Below are 20,115 nucleotides of genomic sequence, written 5' to 3'. Positions count from 1 at the left end.
CTTTTTTTATTTTATGATAATAAAAAACAAAAAAATATTTTTTCTGATTAATATTAAAATAAAAATATCATTTAAATTTATTAAAAATATATTTTTAGAAAAGAATTATAAAAAACAGTTAAATTTTTTTTTAAAAAAATAATTTATATTATAAAAATAAAATTGATAATAAAACGTGTAGACTGAAAAAAAGTTTAAAATAATAATATTTATTAATAATTATAGTAATAAAATGAAATAAATGAAACTGTAAAAGAAATCTAAAAACATTACAGTGGAAAAAATTAAAGAGATTTTCCTTTATGAAAAATGACCATTGAATAAATTAATTTTATATTTTTATCATATTTTTAATACAATGATACTCACTTCTATCATATTAAATAAAATTACAAAATTAAAATTAAAATATGGGAGAAAAATACAATTTCTCTTAAAAAGATTAATTTATTGTGAAAGCTAAAAATATTAGAATTAAAATGATATATTAAATTAAATTAATAATATAATCTTTATCTTATGTTGTGCATTTTAAATTTGGATATGCTAATGGGATTTGGAAAAAACTAAATTCTAACCCCACACGCCATCTGTTTAAAAAAAAAAAAAAAACGGAGTTCTCTTAAAAATTGACTCTTTTGTAGAAGGACAAAGGCTAGGGTTTGGTATTGAGCAAATTAGGGTTTGTAATTGGATCTCCATCAATCTCCACCGCGATAGTCTTAACGATAATCATTGTTCATTAGATCTGCGAACTCCATCGTCTCTCTCGTCATGACTGATGGCTCCTGGAATAGGCAGCAGCAACAGCCGCTTCTGCCTTCTACCGCAATGCTCAAACGACCTCGTACTGAATATGGTTATTTTCTTTTTCTCCTTCACTTTTCTGTTTAAAAATACAAAGTTAGGATTTGGAGTCACCCCTTTTAGTTATTTTGGCAACCGCTGTCATTGATTTAGGATTTGGTCAATTGTTTCATGGTCTCTATTGTTTTTAAATCTTTCTAATTCTTTTTTTGAGATGACAAAACAAGGTTGTGATGTTATTGAGTTTGGATGTGCATAAACTAAATTCATTAGACAAACATAAATGTGTGCGTTTTTGGGCTTTAAGGTATAATACCCTGAAAGAAGTGTTTTTATGATTTGAAGCTCTTGATGATTAAATTTTTATGGGGCCCAATTTGTGTCACGGGAGGAGTATCCTTGTGTATACTTTTAGGCTGAGAATTTCAAGTAGGTGGAACAAGTGACTTGTGATAGCATTCATGGAGTTCATCTATAAAATGATCCAAAATATATTATTTAATTAAATTACTTTCGTACTATTTTCTGTGTTGATTATTGCAACCTGCCTATATTTATGAAAATTCTTTTGGTACCGTGTGTTTTGTAGCCTTATGGTAATAGTCAGGATCATATGATCCTAGGTGTCTCTGGCCATTTCCAAAACCCATTCAACATAAACTGTGAAGAAAGGACCATTACTGGAATTACTTGTAAACTTGTGGGATGCAGGAGTGTTTTTTGGTCCAGATCATAGTGTTGTTTTTAAACATAATTTCTACTGTCTTGATAATCTGCTTATACTTTGACTTTTTAAACCAATACGACCTTCCCTTTCAAAGCTCAGCATCCCCTTTTGAATGTATTCTCAATTTTTTAACTTCTAATCCATCTTCATGATTTCTTTTTGTGTTGTGTTTGAAAATTCTATTGGCTGATGTCAATGTACCTAGCTTGTTTGAGCTTTCTAGTTTTCTTTTCTTTGAATTATGATTTTATGTTTGTCTTGTTCACATTTGGTTTCTTACTCAAACATAACATCTTAGCATGCTCTGTGTGAACATTGCATTTTGCTATCGTTTCATCATTGTTTTCGTCATCATGATGTGAAGCCTTTGTACAACATTGAGCTGTAATATTCTGTATATGTTATAATAAATAAGAAGCTTTGAAGGAATTATATCTTGATGATTATTTTGTTTGTAGTAAATGACAATCTATACACAGAAAGTGTGCTAAGTACTCACTCTGAGTATTCATTCTAGAAGAGTATGACTTTTATTGTTACTATTGGGATGATTCATTTGCTAACGTATTTATCAATGTGTCATGTGTAAGGAGATTCATATACAAGAACTCGAGGGATTGATGTAATAATGATTTGTGCATGCAATTTTGCTGACTTGTATATTCCTTTTGTCTACAATCAAAATCTCTTCTGTTGGAACTTGTAATTCTTTCCTTTTGCCATTTTCATAAATTTGTAATATTTCATAAGGAGCATTACTATGGAACTCAGCCCCCTACCTGTTATATTTCACATGCTAGACATGGTGAAATATACATGTTTCACTCTCCTTCTTTGAAGAAGTCAATACAACAGGTCATAATGCAGGACAGTTAGAAGCCTCTTTTCTCTGTTGCATCTTCCATCTCTGAAGGATCCTTACTTCCATTGTTGGGTTTTGACTTTTGGGTCTTTCTACTGTTGACCCATTAGTGAGCATTCTGAGTAAAGAGTGATTGCTGTTTATTTTGCAGCCTTTACATTTTTTACTCTGTATATTAAGTTTATAGCAGAAAAACATAATTGAAAAATATAAACTGTAATGAGACTTGAGGAAAAGGGAAAAATCCTGTTTTGTCTGTGTCTAATATGTGTTATTTTGTAGTACAAGAGGAAGTGATTTACATGTTATGAAATTGATAGTGCTCATTTGAATCAAGAATGCCTTCAGAATTGGACAAAAGAAGTGAGATGGAAGGATGGAAGTCAAAATAAGCAGAGTTGTCCCTTACTTGTCCATTGCGTATCGAAATCTTATCTATGCCTGATAAGACTAGTTTTTGAATAAATTCTGCAGATCCTGTAGTTAGATGGTGAGTGACTTGATTCTGGAAACTATATTTGAATGGAAAATCTTTCCAGTTTGAAGGTGTAAGTGTGTACCTTTGTTAGGAAATGCTTGGAGTTGAATGGGTTGGAATGACTTTATACTGTTGGATTTGTTAATTAGTGTAAACAGGATTTGAAGTGCTCCAAAAGGTGGTGCCCCATGGAAACCAAGAGTAGGTGAGTTGTACTTTTGTTTTGAGCCAAAGTGTATCCCAATGGTGGGCACTGCAGTACGGAGTAGTTTGTATTGGTTGGGTGAAAGTAAATAAGTTAGTTTTTTGAACAATTTATTATCAAATTAGTGATAGCCAATTGTGGCATCATGACCAGACTTAATTTACAAGAAATGGAGCATCAACAATCTGCATGACCTTCACGATCTCTGACACAGCCTAATGAAGTACAGCTTCCTCTAAAAAAATGAACCTTGGAAACTGTAAGAGGAACCCATAGGGCAGATTAAATCTAACTCTATTGACCACCATATCCAAGTGATGATGAGAACGTCTATGTTGATGTACAGGGGGAACATTTTGAAGATGAAGTGACAAGGCCTAGTCGTACTGATTGATGAATGCTTGAAACTGCAGCACTCTCTCTTTGAAAAATTGAGCTAGATTTGAAAGAGTGCATTGCTGATGCTTATCACTTTGTGCTTCCCAAACAAGATGCTATGTGTCAATACTTGTATGGATTAGTTATGGTGTTTATTGAGGTAACAAGATCAAAGTGGATCATTGTGGATAGATCAAGGAATTAATGATGGATTTAATCAAGACAGATGCTCTGAAATTAATTGCTCATTTTCTTGTTTGAATCGAGATCTGAATTGACACACCTTAGCATAATTGCAAATAAATGTAATTTCTGAAAATTTTCAGATCTGCTAGGAATGTTTGCATGCATTGACTTTCTGGTCAGAAGAGATTCCTTTGGTGAAGTAGCCATGGAATAGTGCATTTGATCCTTTCAATCTTACTGCAAGCAAATCTAGCTTTCATGTCAGAGAGCACAATTTTCCTAACTTATATGGGAATTTTATGGTCATAGTAATACTTAGCCTGTGCTTACTGTTGCCTACGTAGGAAATTTCTTTCATCAAATTATGTTGAAATTGGGTGTGAGAATGAGACATGAGCAGGAGAGTGGGTTGAGTAGATGATCCACCGAGAGATGTTGTTCGATCTGAAGACTGGAAAGGGTTAAGTGGTAAAGCCATGGAGTGCAAATAGATCCAAGAAAAGCTTTCAATCCCATGACAAAAGTTAGTAGTGAGAGCTATAGAGATAGAGAGACAATGAAAGAGAATATGAACTAAATGAATTGGCTTCTGTTACAGGGAAGGAGACCAGAGATAACATGGTTGAGAGTGCATGCCAGTTAACTGCTTAGAGTTGTGAAAGTATTAGTGTGTTAGCAGTCTCCTGGAACTATAGTTTGAGTGGTGAAGCTAGTACAACTAGTCAAGTAACTTGGTGTGTAAGGGTCTGACTACAAATAGTTCGATAGGTGACAAAAAGCATGTTTGTGTGTGCACTCTGTTCTTTGTATTATTATGAGCACTAAATATGGGTCATGTGTTGTTTAGTTACCTGTGTTTTGCCAGCATCTGGCGTATTTGCTACTAGATGTTTTTTGTACTGTTAGTGGTTATCATTGGAGGGATGGCTATGGTATACAACATTGCATATGATCAAAAGTTCTCTAATTCAGTGTATTCAGCTTCTGTTTGTTTTACTAGAGTTATAAAGGCTAGATTCTTTTACATTGCAGATATGTCACCTTCTGGTCTGACTTCGGGAGGCAATGAGATGCATAATTATATTGCTCGAAATGATGACCATACTGGTCACCGAATGCTAAAGGACACTAAAACACTTGGATCTGCATATGACCGCTACCTTCAAAGTGCAGGGGTATGTTAGCCTGTTTTATTTACATAATATGTGATGATGTGCTTTCACAGTTTGTTTGACTAAAACTTCTTTTTGGTTGATAAAAGCAGCTTACTTCGTTTAATTCTGGGGAAGCCAGCGCAATTGGTGGTGTTGGATTGGCAAGGGGTGTTGGTGGATTGCCAGGCCATTCGCTAACTGATCCTGCTGTTATGGGGCATCCTGGTGGTGGTCATGATCTTGCACGAAATGGACGGAATGTCAATTATGGTGGTCAGTTACCAGTAGACACAGCTTCCATGCCTGGACCAGAGACTGTACCTCTACCGCCAGATGCATCCAGCACTTTATATGTTGAAGGTCTCCCATCTGATAGCACGAGAAGGGAAGTGGCCCGTATCCTTTTTGCCTCCCATAATGTTTTGTAATTGTATTATCATACTGTCAACTGACTTGTAAGCTTCCTTTTTCTATTATGCTTTTCAAATTCCTTAACGCCATTTTAAGATATTTTTCGTCCTTTTGTTGGATATAGAGAAGTAAGGCTTGTGAGCAAAGAATCCAAACATGTAAGTTGTCTGTTTGCCATCTAATATTTTGTATCTCGTTGTTCTACTGATTGAATGAAATATCCATATCCTTTATGCTGAAATGCATGCTTCTTGCAGCGTGGAGGAGATCCTCTAATCCTTTGTTTTGTGGATTTTGCAAATCCGGCTTGTGCAGCAACTGCTCTGAGTGCATTGCAAGGTATCACTTCTTGTTACCTGCTGAGATAAAATGAAATTAATTTTATGTTTGATTATCGAGTCATCGTACAGGAAATCATGTCCTCATAAAGGGGGACTTGATGGAGGTTGTGAAAATTGTAGAATTACCTTGTAATTTGGCCTTCTGAACCAATGTGTGGCTATTATGTTCCTGAATTATGTGTCAGTGTTTGGGAACTCGTTGAAAAGGGAGGAATGACATTTAGAATTTGGAAGCTGTAACCATGAGCTTCTGAAAATAGCGTAAAGAATGCAAAAAGTCACATTTGAAAATGTAACCAAATAAACTTAATGTTTTGTTATAAAATTTTGAATTGTAACGGGGTAAAACATTTTAAAGTTGCACTAAATTTATCAATAAAATTCCATACGAACAAGTGTTAGAGTATGATGTGCTTATCTATTATGATATTACTGTATACTGTATTTAACTAAAAGGATTTAAAATGGGAAATTGGTGAATCATTGTTAGATTCAATATCTTTATGAAAGTTATCTGTGACTTGGGGGTTTATTCAAACTGGTTACTTCATAGAACTGAAGTAGTGAACACGTTATAAATGATTTCCAACTTCCATGTTCCCATTTGTTATCTTCTTTCATTCCCAAAGTTCATAAAATGAACGCATACGGAGATATCTATTAATATTTTTTTTTCATGTTGTTATCATCACTTTGGAAATTGCAATCACCCATCTCGTGTGTCTAACTTTAAAATGAAGATATCATTTTTTTTATGACACGTAAAGTTCCAATGTTCTGCCACATAGTCAGCTGCTGTTCCTGTGATCAGCATACTTGTGTACAAAAGTTTAATAACGTTTTTTGCATTATTGTCATTAAGTTCTCCAATTAAAATGGTGACAAGTTGAACTATTAAAAATTCTTCCACACAATTTATGGAAGTCGGTCATTAATAGAAAGGAGAATCTGATGGTAAATAAAAATTAGTGTAGAAACTTGATCTGAGATTAAGTTATGTCTTCAAGCTAGTGGCCTTGTTCCTTGTGATCTCAGTGAGCCAGTATTGTAGGATTTGAACTCAGTATTCAATGATATTATGTTCCCAAATTTCAGTGTTTGCTGACATTGTGGTCTGATGACACAGGTTATAAAGTTGATGAACTCAATCCTGAGTCTAGCCACTTGCGGCTTCAGTTTTCTCGGTTTCCCGGTCCCAGATCCGGACCTGGACCTCGTGGCAAGAGGTGATGAGTTGGTTCACTCAGGTTTTATGCTGGTTATAATGTGCTACTTTTCTTTATCCCATACTACTGTTCTGAGGTGAGAATGTTCAGAATTGATGTTCACCTGCATATTTAATCTCTCCCTCTTGGCTACAATCCTGATTAATTGAGCTCCCTAGGTGCACATAGTATTTTAACTGGCTGAGATCAAATTACAATTGCATTTTGAGCAAATCTAACATGGAGATTTTTGGGATGGGCCTAGTCAATTTACTGTGTTGTATAAATATTGATAATTTTAGTTTGAACCTGATTAGCTATTTTACTTTTTTTTTTTCAAATAAAGGTTTTTATTTTAATATTATCTTGCTATGATGGTCGTGTTTGTAAAAACTGTTATTAGCTTCAGGCGTATGGGGCCAAGGCTCTAATTCAGAAGACTGGGAATGTGATAGCTACTTGGATTATCTTGAAATGGATTGTATTTCCACTTCCACAGCCCTCACCTTTCATTGATTAGGTAGATGTAGCAAGAGTTTAATTATATGCTGTTAAATAAAGTTATCTATATTATCACTCAATTAGAAATCGTTATTGATATCTTTTAAGATATTTATGAAAAACTAAAGAAGCTTATTTTAAATAGTAGTATGTAATGTGGAAACAACTGCTCCAAATTTCTGATTTATGAAGTTCGAATTGTAGTTTGGTTAAAATATTTTTATAAATAGAAAGTACCATTGTGCTATTATTAATGACTTTTTTTTTATGAAACTATTGTTCTGAAGGGTTATTTACTTAAAAGAAATCCTTTGATACACATAAAGGCAAAAGAAACCATGGCTATGAATGTGTAGATAATTAGCCATATAATTTGTTTTGTGCTTGCATATAATCTGTTATATATCTTCTGGCACACACGTGATGCTAAAAGTTATTCATCCCTTGATGGCATTCTGTAAATTTTCTACAAGAAATTCCCGTATGATAAGATTTTGCATTCTATGATGTGATTTTTATTGGTTTATTTATTATTTCACATGTTTTCCGTTTCATTGCTCCTATTGAAATATTGTAAGATTTTTATAATAATAATAATATAATTAAATTATACTGGAATTGTCATTTATAAAGGTGTGTATAGCACTAAATTTTATGTATGACAATGGAATATTAAATATTTGTTGACACAATTTTTACTATATATGATTTAAATGGTAATAGTATTTAATTCACCTGTTATTTTTATTAAATAAGCATTTGGTGTTAAGATATTGAATTGGTTAAGACTAATATATACTGGTATAAATTATTAAATTTATTTATTTTAATATATCGTTGTTTTATATTTTTTCACCCATATAACTTATTTAAGAGTTATTGCAACAGTAATTTCTTAATAGGAATGAGATATTTAGTGTAAATATAAGAACATTTTACATATACTACAACTTTTATGCATTTATAAGAAATACTTCATTTTTTGATATTGCAACAATATAAATATAACTAATTTTTTTTCTTATGTTTTTCGTTAAGTATATAAATTATGTGTTGTCTCTTTCGATTTCTACATATAGAATGTATAAATCAGTGCACTCTTAACTTAAACGACGGCTAATAAAACATGATTTATTTTAACTGACTTGTAAACAATCAGTAGATTATAAACTTTAAATTATATGCGTTCTAATCTATAATTTGTAAATTTGAGCTAGCTTGTGAATTAGTTTTAGGAATATAAATTATATATTAAAAATTTATTATATTAGTTTAAAATTATTTAATATATATTATACAAATTAAAATTAAAGTAATATATTTTAAAATATAATAAAAAATAAATAATTTGATTATTTACTATTATTATTTAATTTTAACAAAACATAGTTATTGATTGTTTATCAATTCATAAATATAATAATTAATTAACCATAGGTAATAACAATATGTTGAGACATTCTCAATTAGAGAAATATAACTAAAAGTTATTCCAAGATGACAAAGGAGGAACTATATAATAACAATTACATCCAAACAAACATAGACTATTACTAGTAGGCATGAGGTTCACATGCCTCTTTTGGCACAACTATAAAATTAAAATTGATTAAGTTATAAATTTTTCTTAATAAATTCTTTTTGGATGATCTCTCTCTTCTGATACGGCTAATAGATACAAATCATAGATTTTTCTTTTCTTCTTGTTCTTATTAACAGTGTAAATGAAATATAACTTCAAGATAATAAAACATAACATTGTTAATCACATTGAAATGTCAATTTCACAAAATAAATTTTATAATTTATTTAACATTATCTTTATATGATTTATTCAATTCTATTCCTATATCATTAAAATTTTCAATCAAATTCCTAAATTTTTAAATTAACATCAATTTGACTTCAAATTTTAATAATATGAAAATTCTAAATAAATTATATAAATATAAAGTAAAAATGATCTAATTTACCAAAAGCTTATATCTGTTTAGGTAACTTCACTTTGACCTATAAGTTTAAACAGTTTTGTATGTGTCGGCAGGTGGGGTCCACTTCTCCCCTTTCATCTACATACATATAAAAAAAGTTAAAGAAAATGAATATTTTAAAAGTAAAAGCAATTACTGCTCATGTCAGAAAATAAACAGGTTATTCACGTCATTTTGCTATCACTGTTTTTGTTTTCATTATCAGACTACCAAGTTTCAATCAAAGTTACCCAATAAATCATCAACTTTCAACATTAAGTTGCAGCATTTGTTTTTCAAACTTTTGAAAATTGAAATTTGATGGAATGATGTGTTCCAATCTTAAGCTAGTTACTATTAAAAGGATCACCAAATTTACTTCATAAATATATTTTACTTTAGTTTCTGAGTTACATTATTATTTTTAAACAACATAAAACTTGAGTATTAACGTGTTAATTAGAGAGAAAATAATAGTAGTGGTACTAGAAAGAACTGATTAAAAGTTTTGATTTTTATATTTAATAAAAGCAGTAGTGGTGGTTCATTCAGTCTCTATCATTCTTTGGCATCATTTGTGCAGTAGGTAGCTGACTTTTCTTCTCATTTTTCTAGAATAAGTATAATGTTAGGCTCTCTGCAAGTAATCAATAAAAAAACAAAGAAAAATCATCATTCCTGATTAGTCTCTCTGCTAATGTCTACAGAGTTCAGAATGTAGTGTTTCCTCATTAGCCTGAGGAAATTACAGTGGGGTCTTCTTCACTTCTTCTACCACTATATCTTATCTTCTCCAATTAAATGCAATTCTGAATGAACATCATCACTGTTTTTCATGGTCCTTCACGTAAGGACGATACTGTATGCTGTTTTCATGGAACTGATATGAACAGTAAAAATTGTCAGGCTTTTGAAATATAGAGAGAGTTCCTTGAATCCAGATGACAATGCAATGAATCTCACACATAGGAAAGCAAAAGTGTGTTTAAATGTTAGAACCTCAAACAAGGTTATTTAACACACGAGTTATGTTTCAATAGTTATTTATCATGATTACTAATGTCCTAAAAGTTCAATGTTTGAATATTTGAAAGTGTTAGACAGATTATTTACAACTTTTTATTTTTTACATCTATATCAGTACATATGTAATGTAATGCTTTTATTACATGGGTATTTAATATTCCACTAAAAGGTAAGATGCTTGTTTTTTATAGAAAGCAAATTGGTTGATTTTGGTCAGAATAATGATAACAAGGTAAGATGCTTAAGTACATAACAACATGCACATGATTGCACCCAAAGCTCCTGGGCCAGTCATAAGGGTTAAATGGAAAAAGGAAACAGCCAGAGAAAGATTATTCGCATGTGCAAAAGCATAGTTTCAAGCCAAAATTTTTATCTTTCTATTGCATGGCATTTTCAAAAGCATATACCTCACATATATATTTATATACATATGTCTTGCCTAACTAATGTCTATAATCAATTGAGTGCATACACCAGACCTTGGCTAAAAGCAAAATTACTTTTTGTGTTTCTTTACTTTATCAATCTGTAATTATACATATATTTCATTAACTTCATGTATGCAAAACCACACATCTGGTGACTAGGCTTTTGTGGCAGTTATTGTTGCTCTATCAATGACTTGATATTAATTAATGTAATGCACACATATGGCATGGTTTAGTATTAATATAATGTACATACCTAAGGTTTGTTTCCAAAATTAAGTAATTACGGAGATTAAGGATGAATTGAAGAAAGTTGTACAAAAGTAGCCATGCATTGAAATTGTAGTTGTCAAAGCGAATAAAGCAGTGGAATCTTATGACAAAGGTCTTTGGATTCTTTACAATGAGGTAAATGAGAGAGAGATTTTATTGTTATACTGAAAATGTGGTCCACATCACTAATGCTATGCCTTCATGGCTTCATCACGTATACAAAATGAGAATATTCCAACAAGAAAAAGATATCTCTAATTGAATTTTTTTTTTATGTAAAAGTGATCTGAATTAATTTTTTTTCTGGTGAAATTTTGTTTGTGTAAAAAATGACTTGAATTTGTAGCAATTTAATTAAGAGACTTACTAGTTAACTTAAGTGTACTACAGCTTGTTAATAATATCTGTCACCGTTGATTTTTCTATCAATAGTTTTGGGTTTTGTTTTGAAGTGTGGTGACTCTTCAAAGTGGAGAAGCTAGGAAGATACCATACACTAGGGACCAGAATAACAAGACCGTGATGTGAACCTACTTTGACTTTTGCTTATGGATTTTTATATACATGATGATGTGGCGATAATGTACCTTGCACTGTATAATGCAGACTCTCTCACTCACATTTTGATCACTCCATGTGAAACACTCGCCGTCGGATCCATTCCATGACAATGATCCTGATGGTCCATGTCAAGACGTGAACTTCATCTCATGGTAATCTTTTTGTGTCGGTAACTTGATGATGATATTATTGTCATTTCGTTTTTCTTTAAAAAGGTGAAGGCAACACATTATCTTTTTGGTCTATTGAATTATTTAATTTTTTCTTGCTTCCACATGAATACAGCTAAATAAAGATTTTAATTTGGTGCACTTTGATCCCGTGCGTATGATTTTTCAATTCACTATTTGCACCCTTAAATTAATCCAATAGCCACAATTAGTTTATCGAGGCAGCTCTCATCCAACGAGTGTATGGTGAATGCATCCAAATTTGTCACATTCCATTTACATTGTATCCTTTACAATAATGCATATTTGTTTTGTTCGCATTGTTTAATATTATTTTAGTACTTTGAATGCTCATATTTTCATCTTAGTCTTTGATTTTCTTTTCTTTTAGAAATCATGACAAATCAAAATCTCTTGCTTTAATCATGATTATACATCTCGTTAGCTTTTATATATACTAAATTTGACATTTCTGGTTGGGTGTAGTAATTGCAATGCTTGAGTAAGAAAGATTAATTGCAATGCTTGAGTAAGAAAGATTAACAACAGGTCTATCTCAGGATGTAAAAAATATATGTAAAAAAGTGTGTTTGAAATATTTCATTTTCATTTTACGTTGTTTGAAATCTAAATTTTTAATTAATACCATACGAGTCTCTTATTTTTAGACATAATTAAAAGAGAGGATTGGAATCTAAATGAAGACAAACTGAAATTCTTTATGTTTTTACAAAACCCTTGTATTTAAAATGTATATAACTTTTTTTTTCTATTTCTTTAAAGACTGTAGAATTATTTACTAAAACATAATTGCCTACCCATTATGTAAATAAATAAAGGAAAAAAATTGCATGCAAAAGGTCAGTAATCAAATGCTGTCCACCTAAAGAGTACAAAATTACAAGGAGCACTTTTGGTTTTTCAAATTCTAAACCATTACTTTAAAATATTAAAATAGTACATAATACAGGGACAAATATGTCTTATCTCATAATGTATAAAGTTTGTGATATATAAAGTAAACATGGTCCGTCTATACGAACCCACATGCCATACATATATAATCCATAAATTAATAACAAGTTCTCGTGCATTATTAAGAATATTCGCAAATATAAATGAAATATACTTCTAAAAATAATATTTTTATTGCTAACACGATAAGAATAAAAATTTAAATATACATAGACTTAAAGATTCGGATTATAATTTTGATTACAGGTTGGGAATAATACGTCAGTGAAATGATGGGAAGGAAATAAATTGAATTTGTTAATACTGAATATAAAAAGGGGTTTACCTTTGAAGTGAGCATGTGATGTAATATTTTTTTGTGATTGTATAAGAATTTGAGCTGCATGCATGATGTCCACACCTTACAATTTAGCTGTAAAAAAGGTTATTCAAACTGGACTACACACCCATCTTCCAGACACCCCAAATCAACTTTCCCCAAAATCTCATGCTAGCAACCCTACCAATTTTTTTATTCCAATTTTCCCATTACTTATTATCATTAAAACAATCAATCATTTACCCTATAAATATTATACTTTTCCATCTTCATCATGTATATGCATGCATGCATGTTGCCACTATAGACTATACATGGACCAACTTTCTTGAATACCTCTCAAAAGTCTTCCCCCAAATCACCCATTCATCATTTCGTGTACAAATCCTTCAAACTTTTTACCAAACTAAGTAGATCTGTAATCATTTCAGGCTTTGCTACGTAGAATACGAAAAAATAATAATTCTATTGTATTTTAATTTTAACAACACGTTTTAATTGTTAAATACTTCTGCTTAGTAAGTTGTTCAGTGAAATTTTCAACCAAATTCTTAAGTAAATAGTTCTGCTTAAATAATTGAGATTAGTTAATCACATATATATGTCTTTTAGCTGATAAAAAAAAACTTCTCTGGAATCTTTTTAAACCGTGTTTTATTTTTTACGTTTTAAAACTGTGTTTGGAGCTATTTGAAAAAAGAATTACTTGATAAGAAATCACTATCCCTCTAATGTATTTTATTGTTTGAAATAATTAATTTTTTTCACACGTATTAAAATAAACATGTATAGTAGATTCTCATTTTGTCTTTTCACACGAAGAATCTCTTTCAAAATGAAAATAATTTAAAAAATATGCGTTGTTCAGTCACTTTCACTTGATGATCAAGTAAAGGAATTTTACCTCAAGATATATAGCAAGACAGTACTGAAGTAGCTGGTGTTTGCCTGTTTTCTTGTTCTACTATCTCTGATATTTTGCACTAAAAATTTCCCAAAATCAACTTACTATAACTTTAAACTGTTGCTCATTATCACAAATGTGGCCATACTCTCTTGCTATAACTTGTGTGAAATGTATTACAACTTAAATATTAATGACATGTTGCTGAGACACAGTGCTATCTGTGCATGTCGCATTCATACATACTGAAAAATAAATTCAGTCAATGGGAATGTGACATCTATGAGATCATGAATGGTCAAATACATGGCCAGTCTGGATCTGATAGCATTGCCCAACTTGGTTCCTTCATCCTTCCTTTTCTGTCATACATACTATGCTTTTCTTATTTTATTTATTAATCGATTTCATTTGAGATAATAATAATAATAATAATAATACACTGTGACGGTGTATTATAAATTCTTTCACTCTTACGAATAAAACTTCTCTAGTTCCTCTTCTGTCTGGGGTTGCTTTTATGTACTGCTAAATCTTTAGTCAATCTTTACTATCATACATAATAATTTTCATTACATAGACTATATACATTTTTGCTTATTTATTTCAAAAATATACTGTACCAATATCTGTCTGTTTTATATTTTAGGTTATGCATACATAAGTAGTGATGTAATGATGCTTAGGTATAAGGTACCTATCTATGTAGCTACGAATGGATCTTACTATTTTGGGATACGTTGAAACAGAAGTTAGAAACTTACCAACCCTTTGGAACATGTCACAAACGGTAACTTCCATAGAAAGTTACTAAAATAAGAGCATGAAATTTGTAGGTTATACTATCTCCACTTTTCTTCCTTCCCCTTTCTTTAACTCACTCCTATACACACTCTTCCCATTTTTGATAATTTATTTAAATTCCGTTAACCAAAAAATCTCTTGGCCTGATTAAACAATGTTTAACTTTCATAACTAAGTTTAGATACAAATGGAAAGAGTCTTTTTCATTTTACCTTGGATGAAAATTAAGATTCGATAATTCGTATAATAAATATTATTTAAAACTTTATTACGAAGATTAAATTATTATTTTAACTATATTATCATACTAAAACTACTTATAATATTACACTGAATTAGGGATGGAAAAAAAATTCGTAGGGTACCCAGCTGATAAAATTCGCGGCAGGTAGTTACTATCTGCGGATATTTATTACCCGCGGATAACGGTAACGATATTTTAATATCCGTTTTTAAACTGGTTAGGTGTATGTATTAAACTATCTGATAGACACTATCATATCCGATCCGACTCATTGTCATCCTGATAGCTTTTATTTATAACCACCGTTCTACGTAACTTGGGTTACACCAACCATTCACTATTAATGTTTTCATTAACTCAATTAACGTGAGAGTATCCCCACTCGATCACTCCAAAGCTCGAGGACCCATTCAGGAGAAGAAGCCAGCTTTGTTGGGACCTTACACAAGATTTGGGTTGTACACTTTTTTTCAACCAAAAAGTTTATTATAAATCACAGTTGTTAGTAAGACGATGTTTGGTTAAATCTGTGAAACTGACCTTTAGGAAATTTGTTTTACCTTTTTATATTTCTATAAGAAGATAAGATGATAAACCCATTTCATATACACTTCATTAATCAAAATACATTGGTTAAATTGTACACTTAAAATGTTGCTTGTAACAAGTTCTCATTAATTAAATTATATTTAAATATATTCATCAAACTCTGATTATAACCTGTAGTAGGGTTTATATCAATAAACTTTCGTTAAGAAACATGTACAACAAAGATGAAGCAGACGATAAGCTGTTAGTAAATAAGTTTCTTTGTAGTGGTTTTTGTTTTGGTAAAAAGAGTTTAGTTATTGAGAAATACAATACGTGGATTTTGAGAAAAAGAAGGAAAATGCAGTGAGTTGAGTAATAATTTCAGCATTTATTTAATTAGTAATTTATGAGAGAGGAAAATGTGGCAGTGTGAAATATTATGGTCATCGGAATTAAATAAGTTGGATAGAATTTATGGAACAGTGGAAAGGTAAAAATAGTCGTTTATTTAAAATATTGAGAAGAAAAGTAAGATTAGGAATTAAAGAGGTGGAGACATGAATTTGGGTGGCATTTATACGGGCAGAGTAAGAAATAAAAGATGGAAAGTAAAAGGAATTTTGTATTATCAAAAAAGGAACTGTAGAATGGCATGCAACATGTGCAAGCCGTGGTGTGGTGCAGACTCTAAAGTGTGTACAGAAGCAGCCTAGATGAATTGATTAGAGAGAGAAAAAGAGAGACACTCCTTCAAAATCATTGAGGCTGCTACGGACCATCCAGTCCCACACTTTTTAAGTCTCCAATGCCAACAAAACCATCCATTTACTTTTCAAACACCCAACCATTTAATGTCTCGGTATCAAAAATCATTTTACATTCCCCTCCAATCCCACGTGGATCTAATTGGTGGGTATAATAATTATAATAACAATCTATTTATATTTACTGCCGAAAAAGGACAAATATCATTTTCATAATTTAAGGCCTTTTTTCTGTTTGCGAACGTCAATACTGGGGAATGTAGTTTTCTACTTGAATTGTTATGTTTTAGGAGATAAATTATTAGCGTTTAATTAGAAAGGAATTAAGGGTAGAAGAAGAAGAAGAAGGAGAAAAGATGATTGGAATGCGCATGCATGAGAAGAAATTTACCAAAAAGATTAGTTGGTGTGAAATGGGGTAAAGAAAGATTCTATATAAAGGGTGGCACTTGGTTGAGAAAGAGCATAAGAAAACCCCACGTTGTAGTGAGGTTGAGGGGAAAAACAATGGGGTCTCTGATGGCCTCCTCCGCCACACTCACTCTGCTATTGGCATTACTGTCTTTAACCTTCCCGTCTCAAATCTCAGCTGATAACTACTTGTACTCATCACCTCCACCACCAAAAAAGCCATACTACTACCACTCTCCCCCACCACCTTCACCTCCTCCACCCAAGCCATATTACTACCATTCTCCTCCACCACCTTCCCCACCTCCACCTAAGCCATACTACTACCACTCACCACCACCACCACCACCCAAAAAGAAGCCGTACTACTACCACTCTCCACCTCCACCTTCACCACCTCCACCGAAGCCATACTACTATCACTCACCACCACCTCCTTCACCACCTCCACCAAAGCCATACTACTATCACTCACCACCACCACCACCCAAGAAGAAGCCATACTACTATCACTCTCCCCCACCACCTTCACCACCTCCACCTAAGCCATACTACTATCACTCACCACCACCTCCTTCACCACCTCCACCTAAACCATACTACTATCACTCACCACCACCACCACCCAAGAAGAAGCCATACTACTATCACTCTCCCCCACCACCACCCAAGAAGAAGCCTTACTACTATCACTCTCCCCCACCACCTTCACCTCCTCCACCTAAGCCGTACTACTACCATTCTCCTCCCCCACCCTCACCACCTCCACCTAAGCCATACTACTACCATTCTCCCCCGCCACCTTCACCACCTCCACCGAAACCATATTACTACCACTCGCCACCCCCACCTCCACCCAAAAAGAAACCATACTACTACCACTCTCCACCGCCACCTCCTCCGAAGAAGCCTTACTACTACCACTCACCACCTCCTCCTCCCAAGAAGCCCTACAAATACTCGTCTCCCCCACCTCCAGTGCACCCTTATCCCCATCCTCACCCCCATCCCCACCCACACCCCCACCCACACCCTCCCTATGTTTACCACTCTCCTCCCCCACCGGTCCACCCTTACCCTCACCCGCATCCACACCCACACCCTCAACCTCACCCCCATCCACACCCACACCCACACCCTCCCTACGTGTACCCCTCTCCTCCTCCACCCCCTAAGAAGCCTTACAAATACCTGTCGCCTCCACCTCCTGTCCACCCATATCCCCACCCACACCCACACCCTCTTCCACACCCACACCCTCTTCCTCACCCCCATCCTTTGCCCCACCCGCACCCTCTTCCTCACCCCCATCCTTTGCCCCACCCACACCCTCATCCTTTGCCTCACCCTCATCCTCCTTACATTCCCCACCCAATCTATCACTCTCCACCACCACCACCCTACAAGAAGCCGTACAAGTACAAGTCCCCTCCTCCACCACCCCCGCACTATATCTACGCATCACCTCCCCCTCCTTACCACTCTTAGACGGTGGTCAACTAGGATAGTTCTATGGTAACCTTCTTCATTCCTACGTACATTCTATGTTATTATATTTTTTTAATAAATAGTTCCATTCTTTTACACGTATACTTGTTCCAAAACAAATTGAATACGAACCCCTCATGGCCCCCGTCAAGGTTTTTAAGTTGATAAGGAAAATGATTTTTCTGGTTCGGTCTTATAGGGGCCACGAACCCCTTCATGACATTGACAGACACAGTGTATATAATATGTGCATGTGTTGTGATGTTTTGTAGGATGTGAAGAATATGTGCGACAAATAAAGAAAGCGATGGAAAGAAGGGCGTCTGGCTTGGCGATGCACGAAAGAGAAAAATGGAAGCAAAGTTTCCGCGTTTTGTCTTTCATAAAAAGATGTTTAAATTATTTTCTATGATAGGGTTGTTTCTGCTATTTTACTTCTTTTATTTATGAATTTGGTGTATTTTAACAGTTGTAAAGCACTGCGCTCTGCGGATCATCGGTCATAATAGTACAACCTACCATGCTCTGTAGTTTTCAACCAGCTGCGTTTGCAGGGGTCGTAAAACTATTCAAATATAATTAAATAAATTATAATCTCTTTTCCGCACAATCTCTTACCCGATTTAACTAAAGTTCTTCGTTAAATAAATACAGTGTGTTCTGTTGTCGTTGATGTTGTCTACGTGCATTACCGCAAGTAACTTTTCATTCAATTGTCGGGTGCGACAAAATTTTCCGACAGGGAAAGTCACAAACCCAGACACCCTCTTCCTTCGTAGACTCAACCCATAACCACGATATTTTTTACGAATGTACAGTTTCTAACTCGTAATTCAACTCTACAATATTTTAAATATAAAAAATAATACTTTTATAAATAATTTCTTTATATTTATTTGATATAATCTTTTTTTTATTATTTTTTTTTTCTCGAAAATTCGTAAAAGCTTATTCTTTTATAAGTATTTTATGTTATTAATCTTGTTAAATGAATGGAAACATGTCTTTCTGTTGTTACTTTTTAAATATTATATTAACTGTAGTATTTGATGTGATTAAAAATTGTTATTTATTATGAAAGTGAGTGATTTGACACGTGGTTACATCGCTTTACCTAACATCGATGACATGTGAAGCTTGATAGAAACAAACGTAGACTTAGTCTTTGTAGGTTTTGAAAATAATAAGTTTGTAAAATGCAAGCATGGCGAATAAGAAATGTGAAGGAAGCATGCTGTTATGTTACCAGAAGAAGTGTTATTCGATTGTCCTCTTACATAGTCTGAAAAAAACATTTTCTTTGTAACTTGTATTGAATTGCAATAAATAGCGTTGATGATAAGTGTGAATTAAAGAAAGATTGTGATGAGTATGGGAAGTTTGTGAGTTGGTGTTAGTCTTGCTAACATGTTTGGACACATGTTATGAGAAAATTAGTATGAGGAGGAGGCCCTACCAATTAAGGTATGGATTTTTAGGTGGATGGGATGCTGAGACCAGTGTTCTCGTCTTTTGTTCTTTTCCCCTTTTTTATGTATCTGATTGCGAATTAGGTTTCCTCTCTATGACCCGCGGGAAAACTAGATGTGACATACAGCTCAACATTTTCCAACTCATCAATAAATACCTATAATTAATACTAGACAGGGAGAAAACTTTAATTCTCATTGGATAATAATTTCTTTTGCTGTTTTAAACAACTTGGGATACTTTCATTTTAAATGGTTTTCTATTTAAACTCTTTTTTTAACAAATTTAAATATATTGAACTTTAACAAATACTTTCTGATTATTTTTATTCATATCAAATAAAATTATTTTATTGATGCCATTAATCAGTCTTTTTTTTCTAATTTCTTTTATCAATATTGATTGATAAAACTGTACTGAACTTTAACAAATACTTTCTAATTAATTTTTATTCATATCAAATGAAATTTTTTTATTGATGCCATTAATCAGTCCTTTTTTTTCTAATTTCTTTTATCA

General features: G+C 32.9%; 2 protein-coding genes across 3 annotated transcripts; both read left to right on the top strand.

Annotated features, from left to right (window-relative positions):
* The first annotated feature begins 604 nt into the window (after positions 1 to 604).
* On the top strand, positions 605 to 7,252 carry LOC124827524 (RNA-binding protein 2-like). 2 transcript variants are annotated; one of them, XM_047300598.2, is made up of 6 exons: positions 605 to 859; positions 4,676 to 4,818; positions 4,905 to 5,193; positions 5,305 to 5,366; positions 5,466 to 5,547; positions 6,676 to 7,252. In XM_047300598.2, the coding sequence occupies exons 1-6, from the start codon at positions 775 to 777 to the stop codon at positions 6,777 to 6,779; spliced, it is 765 nt and encodes a 254-aa protein (XP_047156554.1). In that variant the 5' UTR covers positions 605 to 774; the 3' UTR covers positions 6,780 to 7,252. The 2 variants fall into 2 exon arrangements, with proteins under 2 accessions (XP_047156554.1, XP_047156555.1); XM_047300599.2 differs by having other exon boundaries at positions 609 to 859; positions 4,908 to 5,193.
* Positions 7,253 to 16,679: 9,427 nt separating this feature from the next.
* Positions 16,680 to 18,736, top strand: LOC124827527 (uncharacterized). The gene is made up of 2 exons (XM_047300601.2): positions 16,680 to 18,153; positions 18,399 to 18,736. Exon 1 carries the CDS (start codon positions 16,735 to 16,737, stop codon positions 18,124 to 18,126), a length of 1,392 nt encoding a protein of 463 aa, XP_047156557.2. The 5' UTR covers positions 16,680 to 16,734; the 3' UTR covers positions 18,127 to 18,153; positions 18,399 to 18,736.
* The last annotated feature ends 1,379 nt before the right edge of the window (positions 18,737 to 20,115 follow it).

Source organism: Vigna umbellata, chromosome 8 (assembly GCF_029865625.1).
Source record: "Vigna umbellata cultivar VRB3 chromosome 8, Vumbellata_1.0, whole genome shotgun sequence".
Lineage (NCBI taxonomy): Eukaryota > Viridiplantae > Streptophyta > Magnoliopsida > Fabales > Fabaceae > Vigna > Vigna umbellata.
The sequence above is the reverse complement of the archived record's forward strand: the minus strand, read 5'-3'. Positions and strand labels throughout refer to the sequence as shown.